Genomic DNA, 16947 nt, shown 5'->3' on the forward strand with positions numbered 1-16947 from the left:
TTTTTCGGTAAAGTCACGTAGAAGGGAAGTAATAAAATAATAAAAATAAAACATAATAAAATGAAACAATTCTCACGACGTTTCGGCCATACACATTAGGGTAGGTAGAATAATACATAGTGTTATGTTGAAATGTGGTTTATTGCAATACAGTATATAATTTAATGTTGGGTTTATCTATGGCAGTATATAGTACGGTATATGCTCGGTTGATGTAAGAAAATAAAGTTTAGATGGAAGCATATTATATAACTTTTACGACGTAGTATTGTAATGTATTACTTTCTGTTAGTAACTCAGCTTATTGTAGAGTATAGTAAGTATACTGATGGTGCTATGCAGTTTATATTTTAGTCTTTGTATGTAGTTTATACCTTAGTTTTCTACGGTGTTGTTTAGTTACTGCAGCTACATATCATTGGCATTCCTTTCCTTTGTTAATGCTAATCCCTGCACCCCCCCTTGGTGCTCTTGATCCTGCATAGTGCGTGGGCATGGTATGACTTTGAAGCCCCCCCGCCCCCTGCGCATTTCCCATGTATATGCTAAACTCATCTTGATATGCACATTCTTTTTGTTAAGGCGCTCTTCTACCACCCCCAACCCAGCTTATATGTACGTTCCTAGCTTGAAGTGTCTCATTCTTCACCTGAGGACGGCTGCTTGCGTTGTGGCCGAAACGTCGTGAGAATTGTTTCATTTTATTATGTTTTATTTTTATTAATTTATTACTTCCCTTCTACGTGACTTTACCGAAAAAACCAAGAAGAAGTTTAAAAATGTTTTTAACCACTCTGTACATACCCCAACTCGCAGGGGTGTGGGAGGTGTGCATACCCACACTTTAACCCACCACCATCATACAAGACCTGCCGTTTGTGGTGTACCGCATTCATAACTGCTAGGTGCACAGGATACTTTAATACTGGTAGGAACCTCCTGGTTACACCAGCCCACAGGGGATTAGTGTGTCCGTCCGTCGTGCATCCAAAAATGGGAGGGGTGGGGCTGGTCACCCCGTGGTGCCCTTATAAAACTCAACGTTTCACCTACTCACGCCGGCTTGTGCCCGCCCTCACAGTCGGCCATATTTGCGGAATACACCACGCCGCCCGTTGACCCTGGCCATTGACCGAGCAACCCAACGTTCCTACCAGCTCCCTCCGCAGGAATGTGTTATATTTGAGAAACTTTCGCCGTTTCTAACTACCACACCAAAAGATGGAATGGAACCAGCGACCTCTACGTTGTAAGTCCAAGGTGCTAACCATTACACAACGGGCAGCTCCCAAGTATGAGTAAAGTATACGATGCTATTTAGAGTATTGACGTTTTTATTAAAAAAATAAGTTATCACAAGTTGGGTGTCTTTTATATTTACTATCATTTGCAAAAGTTTTTACGCAAGACATCTGTCAAAGGGAGTCTTGAAAACTATAAAGTTAAAACATATATCATACTGTACGGTGTAATATGGCATTGCCTTAATTGCCTGGTAATTGTTTATTTATATCTGCGGATTAAAATGTTTTATAGCATTACAATGTAAAACTTAAACTTGAAATAAAACACAACTCTGCTCATTTTAAAACAATGAATCTCTCAAATTGACAGTATTTATATTTGCAATCAGCACTGTCCAATATATTATTACAAAATAAAACAAATGCTCCTTTTTGTGAATATATTGTGCAGTATTTAGACGTTCATGTTTTATTAAACAAGATATCGAGACATCATGAAAAAAACTACTGGAAATTTTGACAATCATACCTCAGACAGCTGACGTCACTTTCTGCACACAAAAGTCATACGAGCATAACCCTACCAATTCAATGCTGCTGAATGCTATATAAAATATGTACAAACAATGCACCATTGATTACTGTACAATACAAAATGTTAACCGAAAACAACTTTCCAAGTCAAAGAAAATCAGAAAATAAAGCCTGCATATAATGTCGATCTGGTATAAAGAGCAGAATTTAAATAGAACAATCATGAGAGAATCACTTTTATTTCGGCAGAAAGTTATAAGGTGTGCAATGCCTCATCCAGTCATTATTGTGGGCCGACAGCTTCCTCTTGACCCAAGAACAGCGTCTTGCTGCACGTGCTGGAATCGCTGGGTGCCAACAAGACCCTCCACTGTCAACGTTCTGCGATTAGCTCGCCAGCAGAATGTTGTCAATATTCTTGCCGTCTTCGAGCAACGTCGATGCCTGCAGGAAACAAAACATTTATCAGAGATGGAGCAGCCTCTCCCTGTACAAGAGCAGCTCGATTTTAGCAAGCCTAACACAAGGTTCTTACACGAGACACAGAATCTTGCATTACCCTGGTGGTGGAAGCAAAGGATAACTTATAATGCAAGTACACTACTTTGAAAGTAAGGACAGCTGGACTTGCTTCCAAGGAGTACGATAATGTCAAGCTCCTACTCCCCTGTATTTACACATTTAAAATACTGAGTAGAAATAAAAACAGTGCGCATGCAGTGATGCGCTTACACAGTGCCGAGCATATAACCAAATTGTAAGTCAAGAGCATTTGAAGATTCCGAAACATTACTTATTTACAAACATGTCTTATTTACAATCAATTAGCTAAGCCTGTAACCAAACCACACGCAACGTGCCCGATTTCGTGAGAGCTCAGAAACTTAAGCAGCCCTGGAGGCTGGATAGTGCTTGGTCAATCACCTTTCATAAAACAAGCAACTGCATGCAAATGCGGTGGGCAGCGGGGTACGGTGGAGGCAATTTTAAAAGTTGTACTGAACTATGTTCCCACATATATGCTCTCCACCATTATCAGCCTGCACTAACCAGCTTGGTACAGTATGGTAACAAAAACACAACCTGCATATTGGCAGCCCCCTCAACCAGTGGATTGATAAAAGAGCTGCACATTTCCATTTAAAGCTTTCGTGACTGCAGGGATTCATCTTCTTGGTTCTTTCGGTAAAGTCACATAGAAGGGAAATAAAAAAATAAAACAAACATAATATGAAACACAAACATAAAACGTGACTTTACCGAAAGAACCAAGAAGAAGAGCTGCACATGTACACTAGTGTCTAAAACCTGGCTAATTTGTGAAAAAGGGATTAGACAAAAATGAAAGGATAACACATCACAACACGACCGCGTACACACTAGAATGTGAAAGAAAGCCTCACCTTCCTGAATTCTTCCTTTATCTTGTCAAACCGACATTTCTCATACACGGCCCTGGCAGTGTTGCTCTGGTCAAAAGGTTCTGAGAAAACATTAAAATTATTCAGGAGAGAATAACATTTTTACCTTGAGTATAAAGTAAAAAATTTGTTGTCAATAAGCAATGCATAAGTCAATAATGGCAGATGTGAAATCTTTATTTCGTTTATATTATTTGCAACTCTATGAACATTTCCAAAACAATTTTTTATAATGATATTTAACTAAATTATAGATTCCACCAGGTGTCGTGAGGGTTGTTGCCATCTTATTAGATGGGAAGGCCTTTATCTAGCAGAGGACTGATCATAGCTTTAGTTGATGACGATTAATGTTTAACTATTGAAGCCGATTGACAGATCACCAAACATTCAATATTCTCGACACGCCTACATTAATGTCTGCATATAAGCTTGGATTCAGAAATTCAGAAACAAAACAAAGAAAGGCATATTAACAGTTACAGCAATCTTTAGTATATTAATGTCTGCATATATGCTTGGATTCAGAAACAAAACAAAGGGATATTAACAGTTACAGCAATGCACCTTCAATGCAAATGTACTTGTTTCTCCACTCATCATCCAGGGTCCTGTTGATGATCCTGCCTTCCCTTAGCGAAATGATCGAGTGGTCCCAACTGCACACACACACACAGGAGTCAAATGAAGTCCACATGCTAACACAAACAACTTGAGAACGACTTCTGTTCAAAAAAAGTGACTCAAAACATTTGCTTGTGAGAAGTGCATATGTGCTCTTTGGTTCTTTCGGTAAAGTCACATAGGTGAAAAAATAATAAAATAAAAAAATAAGAATAAAATATAAAAATAGAAATAACTAAATTTAATCACGACGTTTCAAATGCAACACAAGCAACCATCATCAGGTGTGGAAATCGCAGCTAGAATTTTTTCCCCCACTTTAGTAAAACATTTATAGCTGTGATTTCCACACCTGATGATGATTGCTTGTGTTGCAATCGAAACGTCGTGATTTAATTTAGTTATTTCTATTTTTAATTAAATTTTTCTTTTATTCTTATCTTAAAAGTTTATTTTATTATTTGTTCACCTACGTGACTTTACCGAAAGAACCAAAAAGTATGGATCCTTGCAGTCACGAAAGCTTAAAATCTAGAAGTGCATATGTGACAACTTATTACGTAATACAATATAAAAGTACCTTTTCTGCAATTCAAAACTACGCAACTATGAAAATACATTGTTCAAATAAAACACGTAAAAATTGTAACAACTATTTTATAGAGCAGATGTAATTTTCATAACATCCATCAATGTAAGAATATATGCTGAAGAGGAAGCTGCAATTTGCTCACTCAAACGTGGTGGTGTAGTACTTGAAGAAGCCAAGCAGGAGCTCGCCCAGGGTGAGTTTGCTTTGTGAAGTGAAGGTCGGCACGCTGTTGGCACTGATTGGGATCTGCCAGATTTGGAGCCTCGAGTTGAAAAGGCCCTAGAGAAATAACATCGCAAACGACGCCGTGTCACAATATGCGTGCTTTGCTAAAAATGCGCGCAAAACTGAGCAGATGGGGAGCGAGGGGGGATAATGTGAAGGCATCCAACAAACTTGAGTGCTTTTCATTTTAGCCACGATTGCACCTCATCTCATGCAAATAAACACGCGGTGTATTTCACTGTATAGGTATATATACAAAAACATTTTGGACAAACGTTACAAGGGTGAGAACACATCTCGGAAGATGAATCTGATCATTGAGAATATATGATGTCATGGACTGTAGGATACTAAAACAAGAAGATTGTAATTGTTGCATATCCTACCGGGTATTCTTTTTGCAGACAGGGCACTACTGGCTCTGGAAGAGCTGTAAAATGTATACAAAAAGTTGATTAAATAGCTTTCTTCAAAATCAGTGATAGCCCAGCAAATCGACGCTGTCCCCTACAGTGTTCCATGCTGAAATATTCAGTGTTGTATCTTAAGTGGCTCTTTCTAAACAATTTTAATTTTATTTTACCAGGTATGGCCCACTGAGCTATATAGCTCATTTTCAGAAGCGACCTGACCACAAGTGAAGGCTCAATAAAATGGCTTATCAAGTGGAAATTAATAGCAGCCAAATACTATAAAAGCACGTTTCAAAATGTGGAGGGAAAAACCGGAGGATCCGGAAAAAAATCCACAGATCACGGGGAGAACGTGCACACTCCAAATATACAGGCATCAGGGTCGAGATTGAACCCAGAACCTCTTGTATACCAGGCGAGGGAGTTAACATCTCTCCACCGTGGAGCATTATAGTTTGTCATACAGATTCAGCATTTCAGCCGTTGTCAAGTTGCCAATGCACAGTTACACAGCTCACAAATCAGCAAAAAGCCTGTGCACTGCTCACGGTAAACATGCTCATCTACATGCTCATGCACAATTAAAAACTAAAAAGCTCAAAAACATGGAACGGATTTAATAGTTTTCATAAAAACACATTTCCCCCACATACATTTTCTTCAATACTTTTAAAGTGACACTGAAAAGGAATGATCGTTAATTTCAACAGTGAACCACATCAACTGGCAATGAGAGTGCTTGCAGCTTGCAACGACTCGTACATTGCTTGTGTGGGACGTCATGCGACCTCCTGCACTGCAGCCTAAGAAGCGATTAGAGTGTGAAGATGCACGCATCACATCTGGATCCAACGAACTTAACCGCACTTGGGGAGTTGTTGCCAACATCACAGCTGTTATGCAGTCTCACTTGACAATTCTTACGGTTTGGTTAGACTTTCACTTGGTCGCAGAAATAAAAAATTAACCCGTAAAAACAAAGTTTTTCACTATAAATCCTTTATATGCGTGGCGGCTAGTCCTCCCGTCCTCTGGCTTGAGATGGCTGCCACCTATGGGTCAGATGATTGCCTGCCACCATTAAGCAATTGGTAATTAAATATAATTTATTTTTTCCTAAAAACTGTAAAATTTTGGAAACAAATTTTCACGAAAATAAATTGTCACGCACAACGAGTCTGTGTGCAAAAATGTCAGCTCGATTGGATCACGGGAAGTGTGTTAAAAAACGACCGAAAGATTTGCACGGTCGTAAGCGCGCAACCAAGCAAGCGAGTGAACTTAATATAAAGGATCTAAAAACGACCGAAAGATTTGCACGGTCGTAAGCGTGCAAGCAAGCAAGCAAGCGAGTGAACTTAATATGAAGGATTTAAAAAGCGCTTACTCTGTAGGAAGTGCAGCACCATAAGTACGAGGCTGTAACTGCTCAGGGTGCCCTGGCTGGCGTCGTTGATGCCCCTCTGCAATGCCCATTGCTTGATGACCAGGATTAGCGGCTTCACTCGCTGGTCGACTGCAGCGTCAAGCAAAACACAAGGCGAGAATTAAAGGTCTACCGGGCAACTCTGTATACAAACAGCTTACATGAATGCTCTGCACAATGTTAATTAATCAATTGTACATGAGGCTTACCTTTCGAATAGGCCTGAAGCAAGAATGTGTTTCTGATTCCAATAATGTTGTTGGCATTGAGGTCAAACTCCACCCTACTTCAGGTGCAAGAAATAACAAAAAAAAGATTAAGTTTTCACAGAACTGATAATCAGTCAAAATAAGTGCGAGAAATTTGAGAGGAAGTTAGAAACTAACCTTGTCTTGTCCCTGAACTTCACAATTGGAACCTTTGCACGGATCAGTTGCATTTTTTCCATATAGGCTGTGAATAGAACACAACATATTATGGCTCTTTAAATGCTGAAAACATTACATTACAATGTGCTCACATTGCAAGTCCGGCAAGACCACGTGTGGAAGTGTTAATACGGGTGAACTTGCTACTTTAGCTTTGTGTGCCTGGGGACTTTTTTTTACCACCCTTCTGTCCAAGCCAGCTGTTCCCCAAAATGTACAGCAATGGATATGAATTGAAGTCAAAGATTAATTGAAGGAGTTTCTAGATAGAGTGAATATCAATAGCCTTGGATAGGTGGATGGGTTCCATTTTCCATTTGAGACACCTCTTCCCATGCACCATACACACACTGTCATTTACCCTGCATTCAGGTACAGCTATAAGTCCACGACTGATGTGCGAGCTGGTGTCAAACCAGAGGCATCTATACATATGCCTCTTGTTACTGGAACTCTCACGGCACAAACTACAGGATGGACACTTACGCAGCCTCCACATGATTCTTAGCACTTGCTGGAGGAGCTGCAGAGCTTCTGTTCGTTGGTTTATCTGCCATGTGCACAGAAACATATTGTTGATGTAAGCATTGCTTAATTGAATGGTGAAGTTTTATGTACAGTCAATTCTCAATGAGAGGCCAGATAAATAAAAAAAACATGGATATTACAAAAAATATGCACATTAGTTTATAAACATATTTATTGCTTATGTAGTGACTGTGAATGTTGCTGTGTGGTGCCGGGCTTACGAAGCCACGGCGGATAATGTGTTGGCATTACGTGTAGCCCGCTTACTGGGCGCAGTACCAGCCCTAGCGGGGCTTGGGTGAGTGCTGGTCAGCACGGAGGCACCACGTACAGTGTGCGGTGCGGGCTCCCGGTGAGGGAGCGAGAGGGAGTGTCAGCCAGCCAGGGTTACGTTGGGGCATGATACGCTGGTTGACCTGCCGACACGTGACCGGATGATATTGGAGGGGGGCCACCGGGCGGTCACGTGGTATAAAAGAGCTCTCGGGAGCCTTCGGGAAAGAGCTCGAGAGATCTAGAAGGTGGGCGGGGCGAGGGGCGGAGCCAGCCCTAGCCCAGGCCGATATAATGGGGGCCCGTGAGGGGCTCGGGGTTCTTCGTGTTGCTGGTGATGAAGATCCACGTCGGGTTAAAGAAGCCTCTAGCCACGCGGTCCGGGACACAGCTCGTGGTCCGGGCCGGGATCGCGAACCGTGTCTAGTTCTGCCGTAGCGTGGCGAGATGAGCATTCAACACCCAAGTGTAGGTTGTGTTATGTTATGTTGAGCTGGTCAAATAAATAGTGTTGCTCCCAAGACAACGTCTGCAACTCAGGTGGACTCACTACATTTACTTATATTGAATTGGAGCAAGGATATGAGTCGCCTGTTTCGAATGTATCTTGGAGTAACTGGTCACAAGTGAGCAGCGAATAACTAGAACGTGTAAATTGCGTAAATGAGCGTGTAATTTTTCTATTGCATTATTTCCCCCCCTCTTGTCCCAAACAAGGCTAATCCACAATCCAAATAGTCCACACGCCAGATAATTCAGCGTTAACTATATGGTTCTCTCAAATTAATTGGTCGATAAATGTAGCAGTTGTCCAAAACATATATATACACACACACAGGCTGTGGGATGAACTGCGGAAACTATTCCAGTTGCTGCGTCTCACCTGTTGTTCTCGGAGCACGAGGCAGAGGTCCCCATCACTGGTTCTGCTCCCAAAACCATTGACTGTGGAACCCACTAAGAAGATATTGCAATCTGTGTGAAATATGAAATAACAGCATGCAGTTTTGTTGCATCGTGCTCTGAACACAAAATAATGAATGCACTGTTTAACACGTACGCTTTCGCGACCAATATCATCCATAATAGAGGTTTTTGGGTTAGATTGCGTAAATTTATAAATGTGTCGTTAAAACCCGCCACCACCCGACACAACCAACTAGTAAGGGTTGTCACGTAAACAGAACGTGCCAATTCGTCACTAGTACAGCACTAGTGTGTAGTGTATAGCAGTGTATAGTGTAGTGTACTAGTACAGCACACCAGTGTGTTGGAGAGCCAAGCCACAACATTTACAATGTGAGTACGATGTTTCACCAGTAATTACAATAATGAAGCTAGTTGTAATTACTGGCGAAATGTCGTACTCAGATTGTAAATGTTGTGGCTTGGCTCTCCAACACACCGGTGTGCTGTACTAGTATACTACACTATACACTACACTATACACTACACTACACCGTACACTAATATACACTACACTACTATACTGTACACTACACTACACACTACTACAGTATACACTAGTGCTGTACGAGTGACGAATTGGCCACGTTCTGTTGACGTGACAACCCTTACTAGTTGGCTGTGTCGGGTGGTGGCGGGTTTTAACGACACATTTATAAATTTACGCAATCTAACCCAAAAACCTCTATTATGAATGAATGCACTGTTTATAAATTTGATACCTTTTAACAGTTCGTTTAACAAAAAATGCACCGATAAAGTACATTAGATAAAGTGTGGTCCTCCCGTGCTAGGCCTCATGTCGAGCATATCTTCTCTCAAGCTTTCGCCACGCATTACTGTGGGCATCTTCAACTCCAAAGATCTTCAATTTCGATTTAAAGCTTTCGTGACTGCAGGGCTTCATCTTCTTGGTTCTTTCGGTAAAGTCACGTAGAATGGAAATAATAAAATAAAAATAAAACATAATGAAATAATTCTCACGAGGTGAAGAACAGGTCTGTCGAGAAGACAGACTCTGTCTTCAGACTGTCTTCTCGACAAACCTGTTCTTCACCTGAGGACGGCTGCTTGCGTTGTGGCCGAAACGTCGTGAGAATTATTTTATTATGTTTTATTTTTATTATTTCCAAAGATCTTCAATTCTAAAGATACCCGCATTAGTGCGTGGCGAAAGCTCGTCGGAAGAAATTCCTACAAGCGACCTAACTGGCAAAACCACAATTGGATTACAGAGTGGCTGTTAAAACCGGCGTGCTAAAAATGGTACATTAGTGGAACATTTTCCAAGTAAAAACGGACTATGCTTAAGGAAAAAACTTTGTGAAATCGACACGTTTACTTACAGGGGAACAATTTCCGAACTTCACACTGCAAGCTCTCCCGCAGCTGGTCCTTCTGCTGGAAGAGCCTTGCCTGCTGTTGGCAGTTTTGGTGCAGGTCTAGGATTTGCTGGCTGAGCTGAAAACAAGACAAAACAAGATTTAGAAAACACCATTAATTTACAGGAAAATTCAATTTTATGTCTGTTCACAAGCTCGGACAGAATGTGAGAGTGATTTTAAGCTTTGAGATGACCAACTATTATAGCACACCAATGCGACGGACTGTTTTGGCATTAACACTGCAAAACTATCATTCCTCGGCCGAGAAAAAGCCATTATCACTGCCTATTCATCTCCGCTGCGGAAGTTCCATGCCGTCGACTGGGCGGCCTTGCTCACCTTGTCAGGCACCCTCCGGGTAGACGTTTCGCTGGACGCCTTGAGATGTAGGAGAGCGGGCGAGACAGGGGGCAAGGGCAGGACCTGCTTGGCAAGGTCGTTTGCGGAGGTGTGCGCACTGTTTGTGGGCTGGACACACGGCTTCTTCCCCTCAAAGTTGGTCGAATCATCGTGAACACGCCTGCACACAGGTAATAATTTTCATATAAATACAGACAAATTCACATGACAGCTCGGTGGTGTGTATTCCAGGTTGTACAGCGAGTTATACGGCCACGGTGTCTAATGTTTCGCTCCACGTGTTGGAATCTTCTTCGGGAACTGTATTTGCGCTGAAGAAGCTCCCGGCAATGTGCAGCGAAACGTCAAAGACACCAACCCGGAAAAATAGTGGACAGCGATAGAGTACAACCGCGAAAACCTATGTAGTAAGGTGGGAGGGGGGGCACCCCCCCCCCCTACCTTGGCTCCTCCCCCTCTCTTACCCTATATAGTCGCGTTTCTCTATTAGCTCTCTTCACTTACTACAGTGATTTTGGCTGTAACGGTTCCACCTGAAGACGGAAGTTTATGTTGCGTCCGAAACGTCATGATTTAATTTAGTTGTTTTTCATTTATTTCTTTTTTACCTACGTGACTTTACCGAAAAAACCAAAGAGTATGAATCCTTGCAGTCACGAAAAACTTCAAATCTAAAACATTACATTGTTAGTCATTAATAAAAAGTGCACATACAAAGTCACCGAAAAAATACTATGTTTTGTCTTTACTGGTGTCTCAGTGATGAGTAAATGATACTGCTCTTACTTGCGGTTGATCCTGGGTGACTCCAGAACCGTGGAGCCGTAGAGGGGAGTCGCAGGAAACCTCACAGGGACCATCGCCGTCCTCTGACCCATGTGCATGTTCCGAACAGCGCTCGTGCCAGGCACAGCACGCACACCGTTGAGCGTGCTCACAGCGGCTTCTGACGGTAAGATGCCTGGCGCAGCGCCCACCACTTTGATGAAAGGGCTTCACGAGGAGAAATACAAACATTTAAAATAAGCATCATCATTTCATGTTTTTTTTACCGCACCTTCCGTGCAGTTGCAGTGCACGCCGAGGTGCCAGAACAAATGGGTATTAGAGATAATAACCAAGGTGATCACTCAGCCAGGAAGTGACTTCAGACCAAATTCAACGTGCTAAAACAATGCGGTAATTGGACAACATACATAAACAACGATTGAAATTACTATTCTGGCCACTCCATCTAAGATATGTACATGCGTTTTGAAAATGTCTGTTAATTTATTTTAAAATGTTGTAATTTACAACAGAGATAATGTGCCACAGCATAAGACGAAGTGTTGTTTTTTAACGAAACAATCAGAACAAGCAGAAACACACTTCTGCCATGAATTACAATTTCGTAATTCAAGCCACCTGAACAAGCTTGCCTACACGTGGTTGTACCTGGGATTGCCGGTCCCATTGGGGAAGATGTGGTTCTGGGGATGAGTTCTGTCATTGTAATTGATGTTGTTGTAGATAAATCTTGTGGCTGGGCGCTGCAAGAGGTGGTTGCCTGGCTGCATGCTGGATGAGAACCTCTGATTGTGAGGGTTGTTGAGAGAAGTGGGATACATCGCGTTTCTCCCCTTCACCGGAGCCCAACAGCATTAGCAACTGTGAAAGTACAAAGTAACAAAACAGCACTGTGAGAGATGTGGACGCTCAGGCGTTGGGTCAATCCACTGCTGGATGAGACCCCCCCCCCACGCTCAGTGCACGTGAGAGCATTGCGGTACAGCAGTGGATTTTTTTTGCTGCAGTGGCATCTGCTGACCACAAAGCAGTCCCGCAGGCTATAACACATTGTCAAAGCTGATCTCCCATCCAAGTACTATATATGCTCAAATTCCTGCTTAGCTTCCGAGATGTGAAACGTTCAGACGCATTTCGGGAGATATGTTTGTTTAGGGTAAAAAGCCAATGTCTTTGTTCAAGCCATTAACCCTTTCATAAGCCGATGTCCGTTACCAAATGCCAATGAAACGTTTCATAATTGGGAGCACAATGTTTCAAAATCGGTGGCAAGTTGAACTTATTAACACTTCCAGCTATGAAACAAGACGTAAATAGTTGACCACGACTGTACATGTTAATGACTGATACAGGGGTGGAGGCATCGGGAGGGGTAAATCCCCATCGGCTGTCCCCAAATCACTCGCTATTGTAAACTTTCAATCACATTTCTTATGATCACTGTTACATTGTTTTTATAGCATTATTTTAGTAATTTCTAGAAAGGTTTAGTTTAGCCCGATTTTTTGATGTAGTATAGAGTTATACTTAAAATCTTGATCTATATTGTATTATGATTGTTATTGTGATCTAACATCAAAATGGGATTTTTTGCACATTTTTGTACGCAGCATAAACAAATGGTGCTTTTTCTCTGGAAGATTTTATTGTTTTTGTAGGGGATGTTTCAATTTGCGTACAGTACATTTTAAAATGTTTCTTGTCATTTTATTGTTTGTTGCGGTTGCACCCGAATCAAGAGCCGAATGGCTCACAGGGTTATTCCAAATAAATGAAACTGAAACTCCTTCCTCTCTCGTATGTTGAACTTCGCCAACACGAGAACAGCCACGGCGAGACGTATTGGTTAAGACAAAGATCCCCCATATAGCCTTAGCAGACTGTAGGGGCAAGTGCTGTTAGATCTCACACACACACACGTTACATGACCAGTCTAAATCAAGACACAGATCATCGTAAACGCCAAATACATGTTGAGGAAGAGAAAATATCCTGACGGCGGTACCCCGGGGTACCGAATAACACAAAATGGCTGAGGCAATTTAATATTTTATTTATAGATTCGAAGCTTTCGTGACTGCAGGAATTAGTCTTTGGTTCTTTCGGTAGAGTCACGTAGAAAATCAAATAAAAATAGAATACGACGTTTCGGTTGCAACACAAGCAACCATAAATTTTGATTTAAAGCTTTCGTGACTTGCAGGGATTCATATTCTTGGTTCTTTCGGTACAGTCAAGTATTTTTTTCCCCTTCTACGTGACTTTACCGAAAGAACCAAGAATACAAGCAACCATCTTCTGTTTTATCTTGGTGTGTGTCTCGCTGTGTCTGTGTCTCTATCTGCATGTGTGTCTGCCTATACGTTGTTCCCGTGTCTGTGTTTTAGCATTCATTCTTACCTGATGATGGTTACTTGTGTTGCAACCGAAACGTCGTATTCTATTATTTAATTTTAATTCTGGGACACTATTTTTGTCCAGGGGTGTTACTGAACTCCGTGACTGGGGCACCAATCAATCCCAAATCGCTGCCACTCCGCGATGTCGAAACGCAGCTGAAGCCCTGAACGCTCGCGGTACGCAGCGTAGTGGTGGTGCATCATCGTAGTGTACAGCTCGTCGACTAAAAAATACCTTCTTCACGGACATTATGCGAGAGCCATAAGGTTTCAAATATTACATTAGACGGAGATGCGATAATGAAGTTGGAATACAAAGCTCACTCACGCTCTGCACATCGATTCCGAAAGTGAGAATCTGACAGCAACATACTTGAAGACGTCACAGCAAGCATTGACAACACGGAAGCAGAACTTGTTGGTGATGATATTCGCTTGATTGCAAGATGATGAATGTGATGATGACAATAAAGGGGTTGAATGAGGCTCTTCTTCACCCAGGGTCCACCTCACTACCGCCGGAATCTCTAACTTCACCTCGCTCTCGCCACAAGATACGAAGCCACAAGTCAGTCAGTCGTTGTTGACGATTATCAACAAGTAGGTGGCGAGGAAGAGAGAGAGACGCGTTCACGTTTCACAGAGAAACACTGACGATGACGACAAAGTGGTCATTACAAACGCCAGCGCTTCGCGGTTTCACACTTATACGGCCTCACTCGTTACACACAAACGCGCCACAATACATCGCTGCTGATCTCGTCAAGGAGCACACACACACACCATCAAACAAACTACGATCATCCTCGCTGCAGCGGCTTTTGGCGATGTCCATCGAACACCGCGCGCTTTCAGATGCGCTTGCGCGGCCGTCTGGAACGCTCTCTTCCGATATTTGTATATCGCTATGCACTTTTTTACATCCGGATTGAAAACGCATTTGTCTATAACTGCCCTTTGGTGTTTAGATTGTCGTCCTTCCCCCGCACCTCGAATTAGCGCGGCTACGGCTACGTACGGCGCGCAAGAAGTTCACGTGTACACGCACTGTACTCACTCGCACTGTACTCACCGCTCCGCTCTCTCTCGCCTCAAGACGCGAGGCGGCTCCCGTCAGCACTCGCTTGCGACAAGCAGCAAGCAGACGCCGTAGAGAACGGGCCGCTCCACGCTCATGGCTTTGTAAATCCACGCAAAGCGAACGCGGAGCGCGACGAGGGGGGAGAAGGCGCCGCCTCAGACAAGGCCTCAGGCTCGGATTGCGCCTTCCGCTTTCGTCTCTAGGCGCGCGCGGCACAGCGAGGCGGCTTCTCCTGTTGAGTTTGTTTGTTAAATTCGCTCTGGCCGCACAACGACAACAACAGACACCCCCCACGAAAGCCGCAACGAGCCAGCGACAGTCAGCACGGGCCTTCGGTGCTGCCGAGTACGCAAATCGGCCGCCACCACCACCAACACTGAAGTTTGTCCGGCAACGGTGACGTCACGGGCTGTAAACAAATGACGCCATCGAGCGGCGATGATGTGGGTGCAGTGACGTTGTTGACGGGAACGCCGTGACGTCACGTCAGACCAATGATGTAATTTTACAGATTACAATCTTTATTGATTGTATCTTGACTTAAAGCTTTCGTGACTGCTGGAAAGGTTTAGGGGCCGTCCATAAATGACGTCACGCGATTTTGGACGATTTTTGACCCCCCCCCCCATTGTCACACGGCGTCACAAAAAGTCAGACCCCCCTCAAATATGACGTCACAAAGATCTGCCCCCCCCCCCCAAAATAAAACATGCTTCAAATCACTTTAAACGATTGTCATTGTAGTGCGTATTTAATGTGCCGCTGCACTCTGACGTTGTAGGAGAACACATTTCTTGAAAAGTCTATTTAATTAAGTAGAACGTGTTGTCTATATTTATTTAAAGTTGCGCATTTTGTTGTGACGTCACATTTCTCACCCCCCCCCCTCGTCACGCATGGTCACAAATGTCTGACCCCCCCCCCCCCCAGGTGCGTGACGTCATTTATGGACGGTCCCTTCGAGATGGGCGGGGCAGCTAATGTTAATGTAGGAGAGGTCTCGTAACCTGCAGTAGGTCTACACCAGGGGTCGGCAACCAAAATAACAAGAAGAGCCATTTCTTTCCAATTCGGTACAAAATTCAGTATTTCAAGAGCCGCAATGCATCTGAGTACATACTGTACATACGTACTCATCGTCAAGAAGCAGCCCGTAAAGAGCCGCATGCGGCTCCGGAGCCGTAGGTTGCCGACCCCTGGTCTACACCAACCAAATAGCTGTTTACAAAGGTTTAGAGATGCTTGTGAATGTAAGCTCAGAGAGAGCTATGAAAGAGCCATCGACACATGGAGGTGGAAAAGGATGGCAAGCCGCCATTTACGAACACAGCTAACGGTGGCTGCGTTAGTGAATGTAACTCAGAGAGTCGAAAATAACTGCTAACATCGATAGGTAGGAAGGGAACATCACAGCCAGTTATGACCTAAAGTGGTTAACAGAGCCGGCCCAGCCACTAAGCGACCCTTGCAATTGCAAAGGGCCCCGTGGCCAGCAGAGGGCCCCCTAGAGTCACTGCTAGCTAGTGGGTGAAAAAAATCATACATCAAAGGGGCCTCCAACCAAATTTTGCTTAGGGCCCCCAAAGGTCTAGGGCCGGTTCTGGTGGTTAATAACGTCCTGCCAATGATTGCTCAGTTTGTACCCATCTTCTCGGTTGAAGTTGTGTCTGTGTTTATATATCTGGATGGCTTCATAAACGAATCTTTGCTGGTAGCCAGTGGGTTTGCAGAGTACCTTCATCTTGGCAAGATTTCCAAAATCATGAGCAAACACAAGATCCATGTACGATTCAACACAGTACATCAAATTCGTGATTTGATCCCACCTGTGAAGGATGTGATCCCTGACATGTAATACCCTGGCGTCTACAAACTAAGCTGTGTCTGCGGCAGCAGTTACATTGGTGAAACTAAGCGACATGTCTCAGACCGTGTTCATGAACATAAGGCAGATCTGAAACACGGTAGGACCAATACCTCAGCCGTGGCTGATCATTATTTTAACGTGGTGGGCACACACGAAATTGATTTTGCCAAGACGAAAATACTCTGCAAACCCACTGGCTATCAAAAAAGATTCGTTCATGAAGACATCCAGATATATAAACACAGACACAATTTCAACGGAGAAGATGAGTACAAACTAAGCAATCATTGGAAGGACGTTATTAACCAGTTTAAGTCATAACTGGCTGTGATGTTCCCTTCCTACCTAAAGTAAAACCTTGAATTGCGAGTAACTTGGTCCGCGAGTGTTTT

At 43.1% G+C, this 16947-nt stretch overlaps 1 protein-coding gene across 2 annotated transcripts; it reads right to left on the bottom strand.

Annotated features, from left to right (window-relative positions):
* Positions 1-1316: 1316 nt before the first annotated feature.
* LOC144731574 (poly(A) RNA polymerase GLD2-like) lies at positions 1317-15092 on the bottom strand. 2 transcript variants are annotated; one of them, XM_078612724.1, is made up of 15 exons: positions 14680-15092; positions 11857-12069; positions 11206-11412; positions 10399-10579; positions 10021-10135; positions 8592-8683; positions 7394-7457; positions 6866-6932; positions 6689-6765; positions 6441-6569; positions 5027-5070; positions 4558-4694; positions 3767-3858; positions 3182-3261; positions 1317-2222 (listed from the first exon to the last, which is right to left on the bottom strand). In XM_078612724.1, exons 2-15 carry the CDS (start codon positions 12027-12029, stop codon positions 2166-2168), a joined length of 1515 nt encoding a protein of 504 aa, XP_078468850.1. In that variant the 5' UTR covers positions 12030-12069; positions 14680-15092; the 3' UTR covers positions 1317-2165. The 2 variants fall into 2 exon arrangements, 1 of the variants encoding a protein (XP_078468850.1); XR_013587967.1 differs by lacking the exon at positions 5027-5070.
* Positions 15093-16947: the final 1855 nt, after the last annotated feature.

This window comes from Lampetra planeri, chromosome 39 (assembly GCF_965212315.1).
Source record: "Lampetra planeri chromosome 39, kcLamPlan1.2.h2, whole genome shotgun sequence".
NCBI lineage: Eukaryota > Metazoa > Chordata > Hyperoartia > Petromyzontiformes > Petromyzontidae > Lampetra > Lampetra planeri.